Source organism: Setaria viridis, chromosome 7, assembly GCF_005286985.2.
Source record: "Setaria viridis chromosome 7, Setaria_viridis_v4.0, whole genome shotgun sequence".
NCBI classification, from domain to species: Eukaryota; Viridiplantae; Streptophyta; class Magnoliopsida; order Poales; family Poaceae; genus Setaria; species Setaria viridis.
This window is the reverse complement of record NC_048269.2, coordinates 12,023,890-12,043,101: the sequence shown is the minus strand read 5'-3', so window position 1 is coordinate 12,043,101 and position 19,212 is coordinate 12,023,890. Positions and strand designations below refer to the sequence as shown.

General features: G+C 40.7%; 2 protein-coding genes across 6 annotated transcripts in view; both read left to right on the top strand.

The window, feature by feature from the left end:
* The window catches only part of LOC117864379 (achilleol B synthase), a 28,387-nt gene extending 20,778 nt beyond the window's left edge, over window positions 1–7,609 (top strand). For 2 of the 3 annotated variants that reach the window (XM_034748458.2, XM_034748459.2), the window contains exons 12-18: window positions 361–417; window positions 1,393–1,439; window positions 1,522–1,665; window positions 1,750–1,927; window positions 6,099–6,173; window positions 6,304–6,387; window positions 7,267–7,609. In XM_034748458.2, the coding sequence (XP_034604349.1) occupies window positions 361–417; window positions 1,393–1,439; window positions 1,522–1,665; window positions 1,750–1,927; window positions 6,099–6,173; window positions 6,304–6,387; window positions 7,267–7,383 (702 nt within the window). In that variant the 3' untranslated portion in view covers window positions 7,384–7,609. The remainder of the gene's footprint in view (window positions 1–360; window positions 418–1,392; window positions 1,440–1,521; window positions 1,666–1,749; window positions 1,928–6,098; window positions 6,174–6,303; window positions 6,388–7,266) is intronic. The other variant, XM_072294869.1, reaches the window with a different exon arrangement.
* Window positions 7,610–8,574: 965 nt separating this feature from the next.
* LOC117863168 (kinesin-like protein KIN-14F) lies at window positions 8,575–11,742 on the top strand. 3 transcript variants are annotated; one of them, XM_072294870.1, is made up of 8 exons: window positions 8,575–9,192; window positions 9,276–9,444; window positions 9,563–9,673; window positions 9,751–10,135; window positions 10,276–10,344; window positions 10,917–11,058; window positions 11,151–11,262; window positions 11,362–11,742. In XM_072294870.1, the coding sequence occupies exons 2-4, from the start codon at window positions 9,316–9,318 to the stop codon at window positions 9,799–9,801; spliced, it is 291 nt and encodes a 96-aa protein (XP_072150971.1). In that variant the 5' UTR covers window positions 8,575–9,192; window positions 9,276–9,315; the 3' UTR covers window positions 9,802–10,135; window positions 10,276–10,344; window positions 10,917–11,058; window positions 11,151–11,262; window positions 11,362–11,742. The 3 variants fall into 3 exon arrangements, with proteins under 3 accessions (XP_072150971.1, XP_034602667.1, XP_034602666.1); XM_034746776.2 differs by having other exon boundaries at window positions 8,581–9,192; window positions 9,805–10,131; XM_034746775.2 differs by having other exon boundaries at window positions 8,581–9,192; window positions 9,805–10,135.
* The last annotated feature ends 7,470 nt before the right edge of the window (window positions 11,743–19,212 follow it).

Here is a 19,212-nt window from a genome sequence, read left to right as displayed (position 1 = left end):
TGCTAAACCACTCCTAAAACCAGCTTGTGAGAAAAGAAATTGATCCTTACTAATTATAAAAAACTAATAAGGAGGCCAAAGGAATGTTCACTGGATTTAAAGTGGGAAATTTCTATTGTTTTTCTTTAATAAAATGATGGTGTCCACTGTTAAACAAAGATACTACCGTGCATGAAATAACTTTTTTATGTTTGCGTTCACTCACGTTTTGAACAAACAGCTTTCACTACAAGTTATTGATCTGTTATCTACATCTCCTTCATGAACTGCTGCTATTTTATGATTTTTTAAATATAATTTTGCTTTTATTCACTTAAAATTCAATAGTAATGACACAAATATTGCTCTACTCTGTTGAAGAACAAAGATGGTACGTTATCATCAGCAGAATGTAAACGAACAACTTCATGGGTAGAGGTGAGTACCTTTTCATGGTATCAATGATGAATACTAGACTAATTCTTCTTATTTACCAATCATTTTAAAGATTGCAGTCACCTAAACTAGAGATTTAAATGTTAGTTTTGAGAATATATCAAGAGATAGAGATCAAGAACAATTTGGAAAAAGTAATTGAGCAAACTTACTAAGTATATAGCTTGTCAGCGCTAGAGAGAGAATATGGAGTTTGTTTTATTAAGGTTACTTAATATTCTAATTTCCATTTACTGGAAGGTTTATCATCAATACATATGTTTGAGTTGTGTTTTGTTTTATTGAAATATACGCATATCATGCTGGAGATCTAGATAACATATTAACTGAAATAAATTTATTGTAGCCATGTTAATAATCTGCAATCAAGAGTCCACATCATTATTAAATATCACAACTAAAGAAGACTTGAATCCTCTAGTAGGCAGGCCACTAGCTAAAATGAATGTGGATCAAGTCTGTGCTCAGCATTGTATATGATATAATCACAGTGAAATCTCTAATGTTCTCACTTCGTCGAAATTAGTGCAAACTAAATACATTTATCTTCATTATGATACAAAAAATTGATGACATCAAAATGATTATAAATAAACTATATTAACCATATACCATCTATATAAAAGGTTCCAGGCATTCCTAAAAAAACAAGAGAATAGGTTCACCTATATTTACTAATTGTATTATGTAGCTCATCCCATGATTCTTTTTGTCTATTGTAATCAATTGATAAGTGTGCCATCATGTTTACGAAAAGTCTAACTCTTTGTTTAACTCCGTCCTCATTGCATTTGTATTCTTTTTGCTGTTACATTTATTTATATGAATTTTCATATATTTCCAATTGTTACTTATATAGAATAAATGCATGTGTTTTTGTATTTTGTGTCTTCTTTCAGTTACAGCAGTTACTTTTCTGTACCAAAATCTTATACATGTACTTCATTGATGATGCAGTTCATCAATCCTTCAGAGAGTTTTCGGAATATCGTCGTGGACTATCCGTAAGAGATTCAAGTATCAATTTATCTGAAAGTAAATTACTTTTTGAATTACATAATCAAGGGTATGCAACGAAATATGCAGATATCCTGAATGCACATCGTCCTTAATTCAAGCTTTAGTATTGTTCAGAGTGATATGCCCTATGTATCGTCATGAAGAGATAGAAAAAATTATTAAAAAGGGTGCATCATTCCTTGAGAAAACTCAACGAAAGGATGGGTCCTGGTATGTAAAAAATCCTTACTAACAATTGCAGATTATATAAAATTATCCTATTACTAATAATGTACAAACTAATTAATTAAACAGGTATGGCTCTTGGGCTGTATGTTTCACTTATGGAACGTTCTTTGCTATAAAAGGATTAGTTGCTGCAGGAAGAACATACCATAACAGTTTGTCAATCAGGAAAGCATGCAACTTCCTGTTGTCAAAGCAGCTAATTACAGGTGGATGGGGAGAGAACTATCTCAGCTGTCAAATTGAGGTAATTATTCTCTTCGTTAGGTCACACAAGCTTAATTACAGATGTTGTAGAGTTTCATGAATGATTAGTAGCACACAAGTGCTACTTTAAGACAAATAAACTGTAAATTAAATCCATTACAATGATTCCAGGCCCAATAACTATGACCCAAGTAGTGAAAGAAATGAATAATTCAAACCCTTGCTTGATTTTCATGATACCAACTATTAAGGTTCAATTTCAATATAATTTCATTTAAGTTTCTTACTACCTGCCATACAAAACAATGAGCATTTAGGGTGTTAACCCTTGCTACAACATAGTGTGGCTTCCATTTTTTTTGAAATTTGGTAACTAATTAGTTTATTTTTCTGATTATCTTTCGTTTAGCTTGGTATTCTTAAGTTCGTTTCGAGTTTATGGTATGTATTAATTAGGATACCCTAAATCATTCTATGGTGAAAACTTTGCAATACAGCTATCTATATCTCTATACTATACTGTACTATACTGTACCATACCATACCATACCATACCATACTAATAACAAACTAGAGGATCAAAGTTCTCACATTGTGTGGTTGGAGAAAGTTATAACCGCTCAAATCAACCAATCTTTGAAAAAAGAATAGTTAACATGTCCATTTAGAACTATAACAAATTTAAAATCTATATGACAGGAAAAGCTTTCAGCAGATCAACAAATCTTTTTTTACAAAAATAAAATTGTCAATGTGGCTACTAAATGTAGACTTTACATGGACATTACAATGTGCATAGTCTCTCTCAGCAGTACAAATTCATTAGTCGGTGACCAAAGTACAGAATTTATCTGTCCATGCGTGTATAAAACATTCATTGTGTATCAAACATTCATTGAACGTCAAAATGACAAAAGATTATCGCTGAACCTAGCTCTATGTTCATGATATCACCATTGATCTTAATTACAAATTTGCTGAGGGGTTGTCGCACTACTGACCAACATAGTATCAAGCGGCTCAAATCGAGGCAGAGAATTGGTCATGGTTCCACATGTGTGTGAGGTAGCTATTGTTAGGGCAAACCAGGTAGCACGCCCAGCAGACATGAAAAATTTTGCTGGTGATGTTGCTGTACATGGATGCAGGCACAATAACAATAGGTGAGGTGGCCAGAGATTGTGAAGTGGATTATGGTTGTTGGAATCAGAGGCATTTTACAGTTCATTTTAATCCGAAATATAGAATAAAATATGACAATTAAGATAATGTAAATAGGAACATGATTCATCATTATATTTGCAGTAAACATAAAGCATACAGTAGGTACTATGAAACATAAGAATTGAACGATAAAGTTCAATAGGAAATACCCAGAGGCGGGGACAGTTCCGGAGGAACCGATTGCGCCGTTACCCGACATTGATAGTCGAGCTTGTTCGATGCAGCCGTTCAAGAGTTGACGCAGTGTAGAGCTGAGGCAGTGCAGATGCGTCACTAGGAAGTAGTTGTAGATGAACAGTGAGTAGTCGCGCAGACACGCTCCCCAAAAACTTGATTGCCCTTCTACTCCTCGGGTGCAGAGTCTCTGGTGAAGAGCACAGTTTCGGAGGCTTGTTCTTCTGGCGAAGTCCGTGCACATAGATCGCCAGAACGGAGATGACAGAAGCGCAGCACAGCAGTGGACAAAAGCTCTGGTGGTCAATGTTTTCGTGCACGAAAGAATCAGAGGCAACCTCTCTCTTATAGGCAGCAGAAGACCTTTGGACGCCCAGGTTAATGCAGCAAATAAAAATGTCAGTTTCTGGTAACTGCCAGCCATTAGCAGTCGTCAGTTACTGGTCACTTGAATCGTCAGTTACCAGTTAACGTCGTCGCGCCGCGGCTCGGTGAGCGCACACGCGTGTGGCATCCTGCTATCCCTCTATCAACTTCTCAACAGGTGCAGCACAGCTTCACCATAGAAGTTGGTTAGGGACTCTCTCAACTTCCAAGTTGGTTTTATTCTTTTTTAACTACCACCACTAATGGGTCTTGGGATTTATTTGATTAATTAAGCAATTGGGCCTGCCCAATAATTCTAACAATGGTAACATGAGAGCTAGAGTTCCGACGAATTTCCAATCAAAAGGTAACAAATTGCACTATTTATTCGTGGTATGCGAATAAGTATTTGGATCAGAGGCAAATTAATAACCTTGATTATCTAGGAAATTTGGCAAGAAATCTAGAAGAATAGCACCACGTGTGTTGAATTTCTTTTAGTCATGTTGGTCTAGATTTTCCTTTTCTTAACCAGGCATTATTGCTCAAGACTTTCCAGTAGATGCACTTGCCATTTGTTTTTGTGGTTAAGCCGTGAGGCAACGCGGGGCTCCTATGTATTGTGGAAGCTGGTTAATAAGATTCTTGGCTTTAAAAAATTAGGCTCAAATTAAAAATCTATACTACTATTTCAATAGATAAGGTTCAACATTTTTTAAAAACAAGATTAACATTGAGAAATGTTGAATTCAACGTTTTCCAAAATATAAATCAACATTTTTTAAAAAAAATATTACATTCAACATTTTTGCCTCCTATTTCAACATCTCAACAAAATAGATTCAATATTTTTCAAAATAAAATCAACATTTTGGGAAAAAAAATAATAGCTCTTCTTCGTCATCAATGGCAAGGGCAGCAGCGCATGTATGCGGGGTGGTGCAAGCATGGGTTGGCAGCATACGACGGACGGAGAGTGGCACTGAGGCCACGCGCGCGGCCCAGTAGTGGGTGGGTGCACTTGGATGGAGGTGGCGGCGGGCATGGACTGGCCGGTGCACGAAGCTGCGTGAGTAGAGTCTAGCGGGGGCAGCCTGGTGGACGGGGAGCGGCGGCGCTCAATTGGGGGCATTGGCCTTCATGACATGTCCGCAAAGCTTAATAGTGGAATAGCCCACACACCCTTTGCCTAATTGGCTTTGACCCTATTTCGTCCAGCTCTGGTAGGCCTTCTACCACGCCATCGCTCTCTTTTCCTGTTCGCAGCATCGTAGGGATCTCCAGGGCAAGGGCAGGGCATCGACGGAGCAGGGGGTACTAGAGGCCTAACTGAAAATATGAGACGTTCCTTGTTCAATGCAACTGTCTAGCTTGCTTCTGCGCCGTTCAGCCGCAAATGCTCTTGTCCACCTAGTTAATAGCAATGCATCCTCTGCCCACGCCTCCTTTCCATCATCGATAGATAAGACCCACCTTATCGCTTTTCCTCTTCTCAACTTCTTCCTCCTCTAGGCTTCCCCCTCCTTCCACTGTTGTTCGCTATTGTTTGGGGTTTGGGATTAGGGTTGAGAGCTCACTAGACCTAGAATTGTGTGAGGGAGGGCTAGACCGGTGAAGGCATTAGTTGGTGGGTGGCAAGGCTGGGGCATGGCACTAGCATGATTATGAAGAACATGGTGGTGTGGGTGGGTGGATGGCGCGGCGAGGTGGCATGGTCTACCGGCTGCGTGACGGCCAGTCGGATGGGATACCCCACCCCTTTCTCAGGTCAGCTCACCGGCAAATGTAAACGGGTTCATCCGTGTCGTGCCGTGCAGCACAAGGTCATCACCATCCCATTCTGAGCAGACACACGGATCACATGCAAAGCGATAGACTGCTGGATAAGCCGCCCTATTGATGCTAGGTGGAGAGGCGATGTGGGCCTTATTCATTTTCTCTCTAGTTTAATTTTTAATAACAACCCTTATGCTCACACTTTCCTGTAAGACAGCTTGGTCTGTCAAAAAGGCAGATGAACTAAATTAAAATGAGACCATCATGATCTCTATTTGATGTTAGTCTGATAGCAATATTCATAGTCAACACTCTCCTCATTAGCAAGATTTTAAGGTGATCAATACCTAAATTTATTTTTTGCATGAAAATTTAATAATATTTTCTTCATATGGTTTCTGGTATCAGGAAAATGAATGAGATCAGTACACTTTATTTCATTGATACATCAGATTTTAAACGTAGCTGAGATAGATGATGAATGAGATGTCAAGTCAGGACTCATTTTCTTCCTCGATCCATCCACATTTATATTTTACAAAGTCAGGATTTATGCAATGATGCTTAATGTTTGTGGTTTTTATATTTTACGATTTTCCTTCATCTTGTTTCATGAAACACCAAGTACTTAGAGTTTGCACTAATCATGTTTTCTGCTCTAAATTGAACAGGAGTATGTTTGTAGTGGCAGTCCACATGCAGTGAACACTGCCATGGCAATGTTAGCTTTACTTTATGCTGGACAGGTTTGGTTAATTTACATCTCTGTTTGCCTTTTTTACTTCCTTGAGCTATATATAAATATACTCATTATTTGAAAATTATTTGTTTGTGTATGCATGTGCTTCTGTTCCTAATATTTGATCCTCTGAGCAGATCGAATATGACCCAACACCATTATACCGAGCTGCAAAAGAATTAATCAACATGCAGATGGAGGGTGGGGAATTTCCCCAACAAGTAAGTGTTGAATTTAGACGTTGATAAACCAACGTAGAGTTAAAATATATGTTGAAGGATTTATTCACTTTCTTTTTTTCAGCACAATTAAGTATTATGCAATTTCATAATCACTAGAAATCCTGTGAACTATCAGGGATAAATGAATAGAATTGAACATATACCAATCCCAAACTTAAAGTCCACTAGGACATTGAGAGTCTCCGATATTGCACACGCACCAATAAAGAATGTACCATTTTAAACAGAAAGGGTTATGTTCCATGATGAATCTAGTAACATTATGAATCTATATAACATATTAGTTGGGGATGGTCAAATATAAACAAGTTTAACTGAGGACAAAGCTAATAAATGAACTTATATTCAGTTTTAGAGGGTGTATTCTGTAAGTTATATTTTGTTGGGCAAATGGATTAAGGCGTGTAAAAAACATGATAATGATAAGGAAAATAATGGCAATGATATAACTGGCACTAATGCCTTGGAAATAAGAAAGAGACAAGCCAAAATATGCAGAGAAATGGACAATTAATATGGGAAAAAGAGACAAGCCTTATTATTTTTAAACAAGATGTCAAAAAAAGGAACCTTGCATGCAGAATGGAGGGATCGGAATAGTATTATCACATTTGAATCTGATAAGCTTTAGCATGTTTAGATGAAAAGTACTAAACTCCAACTCAGAAGAAAATTTGTCGTAGCTATATTAGTGTACGTAGTACATCCGTACAGTTGCAAATAAATTAAATCAGCACTATTTGTGCCATTAGGATTGACATACGTATACACATCATACTGTTCTATTTTTTTTTAGTTTCTCTTGTGGTTGCTATGTCTAAAGTCTGAACAATTGATGAATATGCATTTAAATTTTAGGAAATCGTTGGCAACTTCAACTCATCACTTTTCTTCAATTACACCAACTACCGGAACTTATTTCCCATCTGGGCTCTAGGAGAATTTCGTCGCCGACTTCTTGCAAAAAGAGGGTAAAGTGGGCCCTTTTGGTCAGTTAAGATCTTCAGGATGCAAGTACCAATGGATATTGTAAGGTGTTAGCCTATATGCGTGATCTGATTGTAAACGTACAAAAGTAATTAAAAATGTAGTATTACTAAATTACTGAACTGTGCTTGCAAGATTACCAAATTCTACATGATAATCACCAATCGCCTGGTTCGTTCTCGAATCAATGACAATGAATGATGTTCATGCGTTATCTCTCTTGTGCTTGTGCCAGTACTTGCTGTACCTTCGAGAATACTGTAGGAAGATGGTTTGACATGATCAGCTCATCTCTCCACCAGCTAGAAGTATCTGGGCTGTGTAAATTTGGATCCAATCCTTTGAACCTGTTGTCTTCCCCATTCATACTTATGAATCCCGAGTGGCATAAACTTAGCTGGCCACTATGTAAATCACAGGTTTGGTGTGAAGGCTCGATACGTGTTGAATGGTAGTATTGTGTACCACACTTGCTAAGTGCGGTTTTCGGAACGAGAACACCCGAGTCAGCAGGCCAAGCTCCACAATACTCAAAAACTGCCCTCTCCTCAGGTCAGGTGACATGACGCTAATGAGCATCTATACTACAAAAATGACCTTTCGTCCACTCCCTTAGTACCGGTCACATTTTGACCCGTATAGTACTAATGTTAGCATTAGTACCGGGTTCAAATTTAGGGCTCCACGGAGGCTTTTTAGTACTAGGTCGTAACACTTTAGTACCCCTTTAGTACCGGGTGGTGCTATGACCCGGTACCCAGTACTAAAGGCCCTCCACGGCTTACTTCAAAAGAAAATCATATCCACTTGTACCACATGTTCTGTGTAGGTGGGATGGTAAGGAAGACTTGCGCGAGGGTTGAGATCATGGGTTCGAATCCCATGGATCGCATAAGAGTTAGAACTTATGATCGGACGTTCCTAAAACGTGGTGTAGCCTCATGAGAAGAGAGATTTATAGTTATATAGATTTGCAACGTGAAATAAAGCTTCCTCTCATTTTGTATGTGACGAGCTTAGTCTCCACACTGGGAAATCGGATTCAAAATAAATGCATGCATTCAGTAAAAAACACTTAGCCTTTTAAGGGCGTGCACAATCATTTCTGGATACTATGGTGAGGCCGATGCAAACACGAGCATTTCTTTGTCATGTTATATGGGGCGAGTATTAGTAGGAAGGATGCTCAGGTTTCGCTCCATGTACACCAGGTGCGTATAACAACATGGTTCATGTCTATCAAGAGCTTGTGGTGCCTTAGTTACATTATCACTGTTTAAACGTTCTTCCCACTTTGCATTGTACATATCGTAACCTTATCTCTATACAGCTAAGAATACTATGGTTCATGGAGACTTTTTTACGGTACGTCGAGTAACTCCCGCCCCGTGGTCCTCCCTCCCTCCAGCTGATTTCATCCGTACGTCCGACGCCGGACGTCTGACGGCCCTACGATCCTTCCTTCGCCCTCCGCGTCTCGCCTCCCGCCCCGCCGTCCTCCCCTCAGCGGTTTTAGGCCATACGTCCGAGGCCCGACGATTCACAGCTCTGCGATCTTCCTCCGCCCCTCATCTGCGCAGAAGCCGCCATCCTCCGCTCCCTCCTCCATCTCCTCCGGGCGGCGTCCGCGGAGGACGATTACCTCGGTCTGCTCCTCGAGATCCACTGGCCGCCTTCCGTGAGGGAGATGACCCATCGGCCGTCTACGCCGCTGCCGCGTCGTGGCCGCAGCACGGGAGGACTACGGATGGCTGCGCGTCTCCAAGCGGGCGCCGTCGCCATAACGAACATGACGGGGTTGGGCAGCGGCGCGCTCCTCGACTCCTCCGCTTCCCATCTTCCCCCAACTCTCTGATATGTTACTGTTGCCTGTGCTGCAGCCACCGCAGCTGCGTGGAGGCGGCGCAATGGCTGCGGTAGATGGAGCCCGCGGCTTGGGAGTCGTCCCTGCCGGAGGGGCCATTGGAGGAGGAGTTCGGCGCGGCACTGCGCAACGGTCTCGTCCTCTGCAAAGTGCTCAACCGCGTCAATCCCAGCGCCGTTCCCAAGGTGAGTGTCAGATGCGCATCAAATTTTGGGACAAAATGTCACTTTTTTCGTTACATGGAAATTGGAATACTGCTGCAGCATGTCAATGCTTCGTGTTCTTTCCCCTTATGTTGGGTAGGTTATGGAGAATCGAGTCATCACGGCTCAGACATTCGAGGACATGAGGAACTTCCTTGTTGCAGTTAGCGCCATGAATCTGTTGACATTCGAAACTTCTGATGTAGAGAAGGTACATAGTTGATTTGCATTCATCCCATTATTGCTATATATACGTCATAAATAAAGTTCTTGGATTATTGTGGGCAGTTTGATTTGCTCAATTGTAAGGCTGAGAGGAAGGTTCATCTACAATGCTGACAGGGAGGTTCATCTATGAAAGTTGTCGACTGCATACTCTGCCTCAAGGGATACTACGAGTGGAAACTCTCAGATGGCATTGGTATATGGTGGTGTGGTGGCATCGTGAAAATTGCATCCACAAGCAAAAGACCTGTTTCACATTTAACCAGAGGTGGAGGCTCAGATCAACAAATGCTGGAATTCGTGCATCTTCTCTCTGAGGTCTGCCCTGAGGAATCCAGAGTTGAAGAAGCTCAGCATTCTCTTTTTCAACGCTTTGTTCTTTGAGTTGTGAGGGCATTCCTTCTGGAATGGGGTGAAGCTGACGATTTGCCTCTAGACGATATGGTAGGTGAGTTCTGCTTAATCTTTTTTTTCTTTGCGAATAGTTCTGCTTAATCATATCTATTTGTTGTTCATCTAAGCACTTGTCTGACTGATGCTGAACCAGAATGACATTTGGACTGATTTTTCACATGGCGAATATTGTAGGTCATCAAAACAATACTCGAGCAAGCTTGTACAGAATTTACCATTATGCTTGCCTTCGCTAGAAATCAGGTACTATACTGTTACTGTCAATAAAAGTTAGAATATTGGATTTCTGTTCCTCGCATATCGATGTGTTGTGACTATTTTTTCCCTTGTCAGTGTGCAATTTTTGGGTGCAAATATATAGTGACCAGTTGGCTTTTTTTTTACCCAGGCAATATAGCATGACATTTGAGAAGCTTAAATCAATTGCTCAACCTGACTTAAGTACACAACAGTTTACCCAGTCAATATATGTGATAAGTCCGTTTAAATAGAAACTGATGACGGCTGATTGGCTGAACCAAGGAAGATGCAACATAATCTGAAGGCCCCTGCATGTTTATGTCTGCTTAATAGTTGTTGCCTGTTTCACATGCTTAATCAAACTCATGCTTGCTAAATTGTTATTTTCCATGGGCAATACTTGATTGCTGTGATATATTGTTCAATAATTTTTTATTCTATGCCTGATTCTTGCTAAGCATATCTGTCTGAACGTAAAGTTTGCTAAGCACAAGTTTGCCACAAATGAAGCCAAGCCATGCTTGTTAACCCATCTGTCATCTGTGGACTTATAACTGATTAGTTCTTTTTGTTAGGAAAATAATACACCTTTTTAGGATAAAGGGCCAGCAGAAGGATGATGCAGCAACTGCAAATGGAATGCCTGCTGCTTAGAAGCGGAGTTCAAAGAGTTACAATAATCGGCCAATTACATCATGCTACCATTATTCAACTGAGGTTTTTATGGCTTATCTTGGGAAGATCGGATATGCAAATCAAATTCTGTTTTTTTTATGCCACTTAGTTTGTTTGGTGAAATTTTGTATCAGGTAGAATTTTCTGGACTTCCTATTGCTCAAGTGCAACCCAGTGCCATTCAACTTGGAGAAGCATGAGATTGCCATGTCCAAGTGGTTAGGAGCAATATCTTGAGTTGCCAAGGTACAAATTTTACTGTTTGCTGTTTTTATTTCTAGATATTTGTCAGATAATGGTTTGGTGGATTGGATTAGAAATTCTAACAATTTTGAGCGTTATCAGGTTAGGAAGGGATTCTTGAATGACAACAAGTCTCAGAAGCTTGCAATGTAGCACTGGTTCAAAACTGATGAGCACCACTTAAGATAAATTTCAGATGTTGAGGCTTTACTGAATTTTGATGAGGCAAGGATAATGTTTGATTCTACCACTTCAAAAGATATTATCAGGTTAGGAAGGGATTCTCTGATTGATGGTTTGATTCTGTCCTAACCCTAAACCCTAATTTGGATATACAAGATATGTGTATGAGATCCTAGCTGTAGAAATTGTTTGTTTGTTTTTGGTCTCTAGTCATGTGAGCTGAAAAAACAGTTTATTCAGATGCCTATTAAGGGCGCACATGGCTTAGGGTCATATGAAAACAAGTGATGTTCTTTGCGACATATTGTTTCCAGCTTTTGCAAAAAAAATATATATATCAAGCTACAAGGATTGGAAAATGATGAGCGTCAAACATGATAAATTACTTTTGACATCAGCATTTTTTAGCTAATATTTGGTGAATTTATGGGACAGGTGTGATCTATATAACTTTTGCATTCTAAATATTTAAGCCACCACTAGTCCACGTTGTTGAAGCACTCATGCAAGAGTATTGCTTCCCGGTCACAAAATCTCTCCCAAGACGCTCCTTAACTTGCCACTAAGACTCACGCCAAGTCCCTCGGTCACCTTGATGCCGTCATCACAAAGGAGCTTCTCCATGAAGGAAGAGGGTTTCCACGTCCCCCTCACAGGGTCTTCGATGCCACTCCACACCAAATCGGGGGGTTGAAGATTTGCCAGCGAGCCATCAAGGCCCCAAGGCACCAGGACACCTCTTGCACAATGTGGTTCACTCTAGAACCTTATGACAAGGTAGACACACCTTACACTCACTCCTCTCTAGTCTTATACTAGCACTAATCACTCTCATAATGTTGTGCTAAGCCTTTGATGGATCACTTAAGCACTTTTGGTGGTATGGATGTGTTCTTGATAAGTCTTGGTCTTCAATGCATCCCTGGACACTCCAACAATTCCAAATGGGCGAGTGGTGAAGGTATAAATAGCTCCAAAGGCTCAAAGAGCCGTTGCTCCAACAGCTAGTGAAAAAGTGTACCATCGGATGTTCCGATACAGGCTAAAAATCCAATGGTCTATTTTTGGCCTGCATCGAAACATCTGGTGCAACTAGCTGTTGGCCTCCCCGTACCCAATTTTCTCTCTAACACATCAAAATTCATCCAACGCTTTATCCGATGCCCCCATCGGATCGTCCAGTGCCACTGTTTACGTCACATAGCTGTTGGATTCCCCTGACATCATTGCTCTGACGCTTTCTTTGATGGTGCCATCGGATCATCCAGTGTTGAAGGGTTTATGGCTAAAAACCTGTCTGGAACTCTATGAAGAAAATATGCTTCGTCCGACGCCTTCCTTGACCTAGCATCGGAACATTCGATGGTTTAGGGTTTCTCCCTTCACTTCTAGCAATTGCTCCGATGCTACTAGAAAAGTTGGCATCGGAATATCCGGTGGTATGACTTTGACTTAATTTCTTTGCAGCGTGCCAATTTCTCCAACAGTACTGATTTTTCTGTATTGAATACTACGACTTCCACACTGAAGATACCATCATTTAGATGCTCTAGAATTATTCTTGGATTTTCTCTATCATTTGGATGCTTCAATACTATAGAATAATACTAGATACCATGTCTTGGTCACTTAAATACCATAGCTTGCATACTCGAATACCATGACTTGGATACTCAAATACCATCATTTGAACCTTGCCATGATTTGGTTTGCATTCTTGGAACCTAGAAAACCTACAAGGTACATGCTTAACAAACCATCAGTCCCAATAGCTATGTTGTCATTCAATCACCAAAATCACAAACTATGATCTAATGGGATCATGTTCGCTACATTCCAAGGCCACAGTTGCCACCCTCCAATGTGAGTCTTGCGAATATTGGGGCTTGGTTGGAGGCGACTGGAGCGACTGCAACGACGTTGGACGCCCGACCATCAACTTTGTCAAGTTATACAACGCAAAGCTATTTGATCGCAGTCTGATCCCGAATGCTTGCTTTGTTCTTTCTTGATTTGATGCATTAGGTCCTAAACCCTGAGCAGACAACATAGGCCAAAGAGATATGCTAACATATGTGCTCTGAGCTGCATATTAATGTTTTTGTAATGTAAGTGGCAGGAGTTCTGCCTTTCAATCCCTGGAGATTTCTTTTGTTATGTTGATTGGTGTCCTGGAGCATTGATGATAGTTAGGGCAGCCGGGCTGGATGTGCTCCGAGCGCTGCATGTCGTCAAAAATTAACTGGTTTCATTTTGCATAGTTCTTGCTAGGGCACGTATAAAGGCAATTAATGATCCGTCTATATGATGCCACGTAGGCTTTGTTTTCTTGATGTGGACTAGAGAGAAAGAAGAGAGGAAAGCCGTCGTCTCGACGACGGTAGCGGCTCATGCTCCGACGCGCTGCGGACGACCTCACGCCTGTTGTACGAGCGGGTGGCCAACGGCTTCGGATCAACTGTGAAATCAAACATGCGCTGCCATCGAGCGGAAGCATCGAGCCTTGCCTCGCCGGCAACAAGCCAGCAACCCACCACACCCTTCCTCTTGCACCACGTCGGATCATCTGGCCGCACTGCTACCGATAGAAGCATCGAGCCTCACCTCGCCTCGCCTGCAGCAACCCGTTGCACCCTTCCTGCCGCACCACACCGTGCTGCCACCAATAAAAGCATCAAGTTGAGCCTCGTCGGCAGCACCCCACCTAGGCAGCCTCATTGGGCTGCGCCAGCATCCACATCACGCTGCCTCGAGTGCAAAGGGCAGCCGTGAAAGAGCGGGATAGAGAGGGGGGCGTGCGCGCCATGAGGTCTTAGATGGCGAGACCTCCACCCGTCCGTCGAGCGAGAGCCTGTGGCTCGTATGTGTGGGGGGACGCAGTGCAAAGCTTGGTCACGAGCAAGACCATGATGCACAACGAGCACTACAAGAAATCTTCCAATCTATGATAAATCAAAACGTGTCATAAATATGTTTTTTTGCATCATAAATAGGGATTTATGATGCGGGAGTGACGAAATCCCTTCGTCATTAGTCGAGTATCATAAACCGTGACTAGTAACATCCCTTAGTCACTAAGATTATGGGCCCGTTTGGTTCCTTTGCTTATTTTTAAGCAAGTGCCACATCAATGTTTAGATACTAATTAGGAGTATTAAACGTAGACTATTTACAAAACTCATTACATAAGTGGAGGCTAAACAGCGAGACGAATCTATTAAGCCTAATTAATCCATCATTAGCAAATGTTTACTGTAGCAACATATTGTCAAATCATGGACTAATTAGGCTTAATAGATTCATCTCGCCGTTTAGCCTCCACTTATGTAATCGGTTTTGTAAATAGTCTACGTTTAATACTCCTAATTAGTATCTAAACATTCGATGTGACGGGTGCTTAAATTTAAGCAAGTGAACCAAACCAGGCCTATGATGCCTATGAATCGTCACACAGAAACATCATAAATTGGTTCCTACTGTTTTACCATGATGGACAAAATTTGACGTGGCATGACAATTGTGACAAATTATTTCATCATAAAATGAATTTGGCCCATTTGTTGTTGGGCCAAGCCAAAAATTGTTCCCACATGCCAATATGATTCATATAGCCCAAAATTGATTCCGGTAAGTCTATTTGTTATTGGGTCGAGCCCAAATTTGTTCCCACAGGCCAATGTTATTCAGATAGTTCAAACTTGATTCGGTAGGCCTATTTGTTGTTGGCTCAGGCCCAAAAAATTTGTGCAAATTATTTGCAGCCCTTTTAGTCCCGAGTTAGGAATGAAATTGACTTTTTGGCCCAATTATATGTGGGCTAAGCCCACTTAAGGCAAACATATATTTAACCAATCGAGCCTTGCAAATAATTAATTTTATTTCAATTTCGATCCGGTTTGCAAAATAATAAACAAAACACACATATCTATATATTAAAGAAAATAAATTATTGTTCCTCATGGACATTATTTTGAGAGAGATATATCTCTCGGTATAAGACAATACAAAAATAAAGACATTATTTTGAGTCTACCACAAAGGAAATCTTAAGAAAATTTGAACATAATAATAAATGAGTAATATGATTTTTTTATAGACGATCCAATGTTCTTCTTATTTCAGTTATAGTGCTTATCACCAGTACCATTTATATGCTTCTAATCAATTAAACATAATTTCCTTACCATGGACATCTTGAATGTTACACTTTCGTTATTATTTGTTTTGGTGTGAAAGTAACACAGCCTAGTGTTGTTTTTAACATAAACATGCTAACAAGTATAATGACCATTTGTGCATTTACTCATTTGCTATTATATGAAATGAGTGAACGTAGAGAGGTTAAATGGTCGCTGTAGAAAACAAAATTAAGGCTAGTCCCAGTGCAAGATTTCATTGTACTATTTTCAAGGATGCCATATCATCCCATGAGGTGTATTCTCATGAATGAAACAGGGAGTCCCAGTGCACAGTTTCATTTCACAATTTCATAGGATGCCTATGACATTTAATTGTGAGGCATGTGATTGGATATGGTTAGCTGAAATGAAACTCTATAGCCCCCAATGCAAGTTTTAATAGGTTTCATAGTCTTGGAAATAGTGTATACACAGTTTCATCCTGATGAAACTCCTTCCCTATCTCACTTCATAACTACCATGCCATGTCATCACATATGCTGATGTGTCACCGTATTTAATGTGCATGAAATCTCTATGAAACTCCCACTGGGATTAGCCTAAGGCTAGTCCCAGTGCAGGTTTCATTGCACTGTTTCCAAGGATGCCACATCATCCCATGAGGTGTATTCTCATGAATGAAATAGGGAGTCCCAGTGCATAGTTTCATTTCACGATTTCATAGGATACCCATGACATTTAATTGTGAGGCATGTGATTGGATATGGTTAGATGAAATGAAATTCTATAGCCCCCAATTCAAGTTTCAATAGGTTTCATAGTCTTGGAAACAATGTATACACAGTTTCATCCTGATAAAACTCCTTCCCTCTCTCACTTCATAACTACCATGCTATGTCATCACATATGCTGATGTGTCATCGTATTTAATGTGCATGAAACCTCTATGAAACTTCCACTGGGATTAGCCTAAGGGCCGCGTAGCGCCGCACGGACTGAGGGCCAGATGGAAATTATTGCACCGCAAATTTAACTGTCTATCCTTTTCTCTTGCATGTGCAATGAATTCAGTACCATTTAAGTGGCTTCCTACCAAGGCACGCGATAGCAGCAATAAAGCTCTTTAAAAGCGGTATGGCACGCAATGGCAGCAATAAAGCTCTTTAAAAGCTGTATGGCAGTCTAGCTAAATGGATTGATATATAGTTGTCGTTTTCTAGGATTCGATCAGCAAGTTACTTTTGAGGAAGTTATGATGGCTTATATTGTACACCTGTATTCGATCAGCAAGTTACTTTTCTAGGATTCGATCAGCGCAAGCACTTCTGCACATACACAAGAATTTCTTCTTTGATAAGCTTGGAGTGACTATATATGTAATAGACCCAAAATGAGTTCCATGACAAGCACGAACAACCATGACGCATGCAGTCCCCGAGCTTCTTCAGCCTGGAGCTCAATTTATACATGCCTTGGCAACCGAATCTTTTCCATAGTGACCGAGATGCGGCCGTTGATGCATGGCTACGGCCTCATCACGATGAAGCAAAGTCTATTTTGAGGCGTCAGTCACTTTCAGGCTTTCAGCTTGAGGCACGTACCTACGGCCGCAACCGCGCGGAATGCTACGGTGAGCGCGGTAGGTGCGCATGGCAAACTGCATGAGTCTTGCGCGGTAGGGACATGTCGTGGTTGCATGGTTAAAAGGATACGTAGAGCCTGAATTGGACTCCTTGTGGCTGGGTGTGACCACTCTTACTCTACATAGGATGGATGGCCATGGGCAATCTTTTCATTGGTGGGCGGTCAACTTCCCACAATGGTGTCTTCATCTCTAGTGAGAGGCCTCCATACCGGCATGGGTACCCAAGTCTTGTCGGCACTGTCTCATGGAATCGATTACTCGAGCGACTAATCAAGGGCGAATCTAGGGCCTCAATGTGGGTTCCTCTTCTCTGTTTCCCTTTTCCATTCTCCGATCCTTTTCTTCCTCCTCCTCAGATGGACCTGTGCCTATTGGCTATAAAAACACGACTATATTACTACGACATGTACCTACGGCTATAAAAAAACATGGCTATAAAAACTAATTGTTTTGCCGAGTGTCAAAAAAAACACTCGGTAACCACTTTTGCCTAGTGTTTTTTTTACACTCGGCAAAGTCCCTTGTTTGCCGAGTGTTTTTTTACACTCGGCAAAGTTCCTTATTTGCCGAGTGTTTTTTCTTTGCCGAGTGTTTTTAGCTCGGCACTCGTCAAAGAGCTTGTTTGCCGAGTGTCCGAAAAAAACACTCGCTAAAGAAAAAACACTCGGCCAATTTGAAGTTTCCCATAGTGACTGCATATTTGTCTATCAGACTATTTCCACATACCTACACCAGTAGCCATGTGGTACAAATGTATCTATAAAAGTTTTCCAATGTATGTAGTGTCGGCATGCATATAGCTAACATCTCTATGAAACCTCTTTAATCTCACAGTTACCCTTAAGGAGTTCATCTCTATGTAACATGACACGGTCCATGCGAGGACTCTTCTAATATACTTCTATAAAAACATGTTTATATCCCCATCTGAACCAGCACAATTTGGAGTCACGGTAGATATATGGCTGGATTTTCTCTCTGTAGCTGATATAGAAATTTCTGAGACAACATACTAAATCCAACGTAAACGCGTTGGACTCTCCTTGGATACATATTGTATGTGGCACATCTAGCTTGTTGACTAATTTTGGCAAGTACTAACCAATGGCATCGTAGGTAATTTCAAGCAAACCTTTTTTTTTAATCTCAGCCGTTGAAGTTTCTCTCAAGAATAGATGGGTGGCTAGAAATTTTTCTTTTTCTTCGGTTAACGTGGGAATTTATAGAGAGTCTGTGATTAGTATAGGTAGGTATAGATAGATAGATAGATAGATCTCCGTGTATTTCCTGTAGGCTTTATATTGGAAGAGGTGGAAGTTTCGTCCATCATCTTTTATTCATCATAAGATTCAGCTAGCGATTGCGAGTTAATTATTTAAATCGTAACTTGTCATAGAATTCATGCACTCCGAGTTAATTTTTCCAACTCCATAGGATTAAGGTTCTGACCTGTCGTTCCCTAGGTATATATATATACCCCTAATATGTCAATTTAGGGCAGTCCCAACCCTCCAACTAATGTGGTTCCTATAACATTAATTGTATTGCCACGTATGACTTTGGCACTAAAGAAATGAGAGGGAGAATGAGAGGGAGAATGGGAAGAGCAAGAAATTGGATCTGATGCAAGACTTGGTGTCAACACGAGAACCTATGCACTTGACATTGCTAAATCTTGCATCGGGAGAAGATGGTGTCTTCATAATTGATGACGAACAAATATGATTAGTTGATACGAGAGATGATGAATTTCTAAAGAAATCATGGGTTGTAGTGTAATCTCTAAAGTGATGTCTTGCGTATTTAGCATTATAGACGCTACCTATGGACACTATGGGTAGGAGGGAACCATTGTTGTACCATCCTATACTTAATATTGAGCAAACCCTGCTATGCAGCATGTGGAGGCTAAAGGTCGGTGAGAGGCCAAGGGACCCCTGCTCCTTTCGCTATATCACTGTGGCCATTTAATGCTTGATATTTCCT

What these genes read in the sequence shown, in the direction of transcription:
- LOC117863168 (XM_034746776.2), top strand. Translation starts at nt 9,316, where the DNA reads ATGGAGCCCGCGGCTTGGGAGTCGTCCCTGCCGGAGGGGCCATTGGAG. An exon ending in ATCCCAGCGCCGTTCCCAAG is followed by an intron (nt 9,445 to 9,562) that starts GTGAGTGTCAGA and finishes TATGTTGGGTAG; the next exon opens with GTTATGGAGAATCGAGTCAT. An exon ending in AAACTTCTGATGTAGAGAAG is followed by an intron (nt 9,674 to 9,804) that starts GTACATAGTTGA and finishes CAATGCTGACAG; the next exon opens with GGAGGTTCATCTATGAAAGT.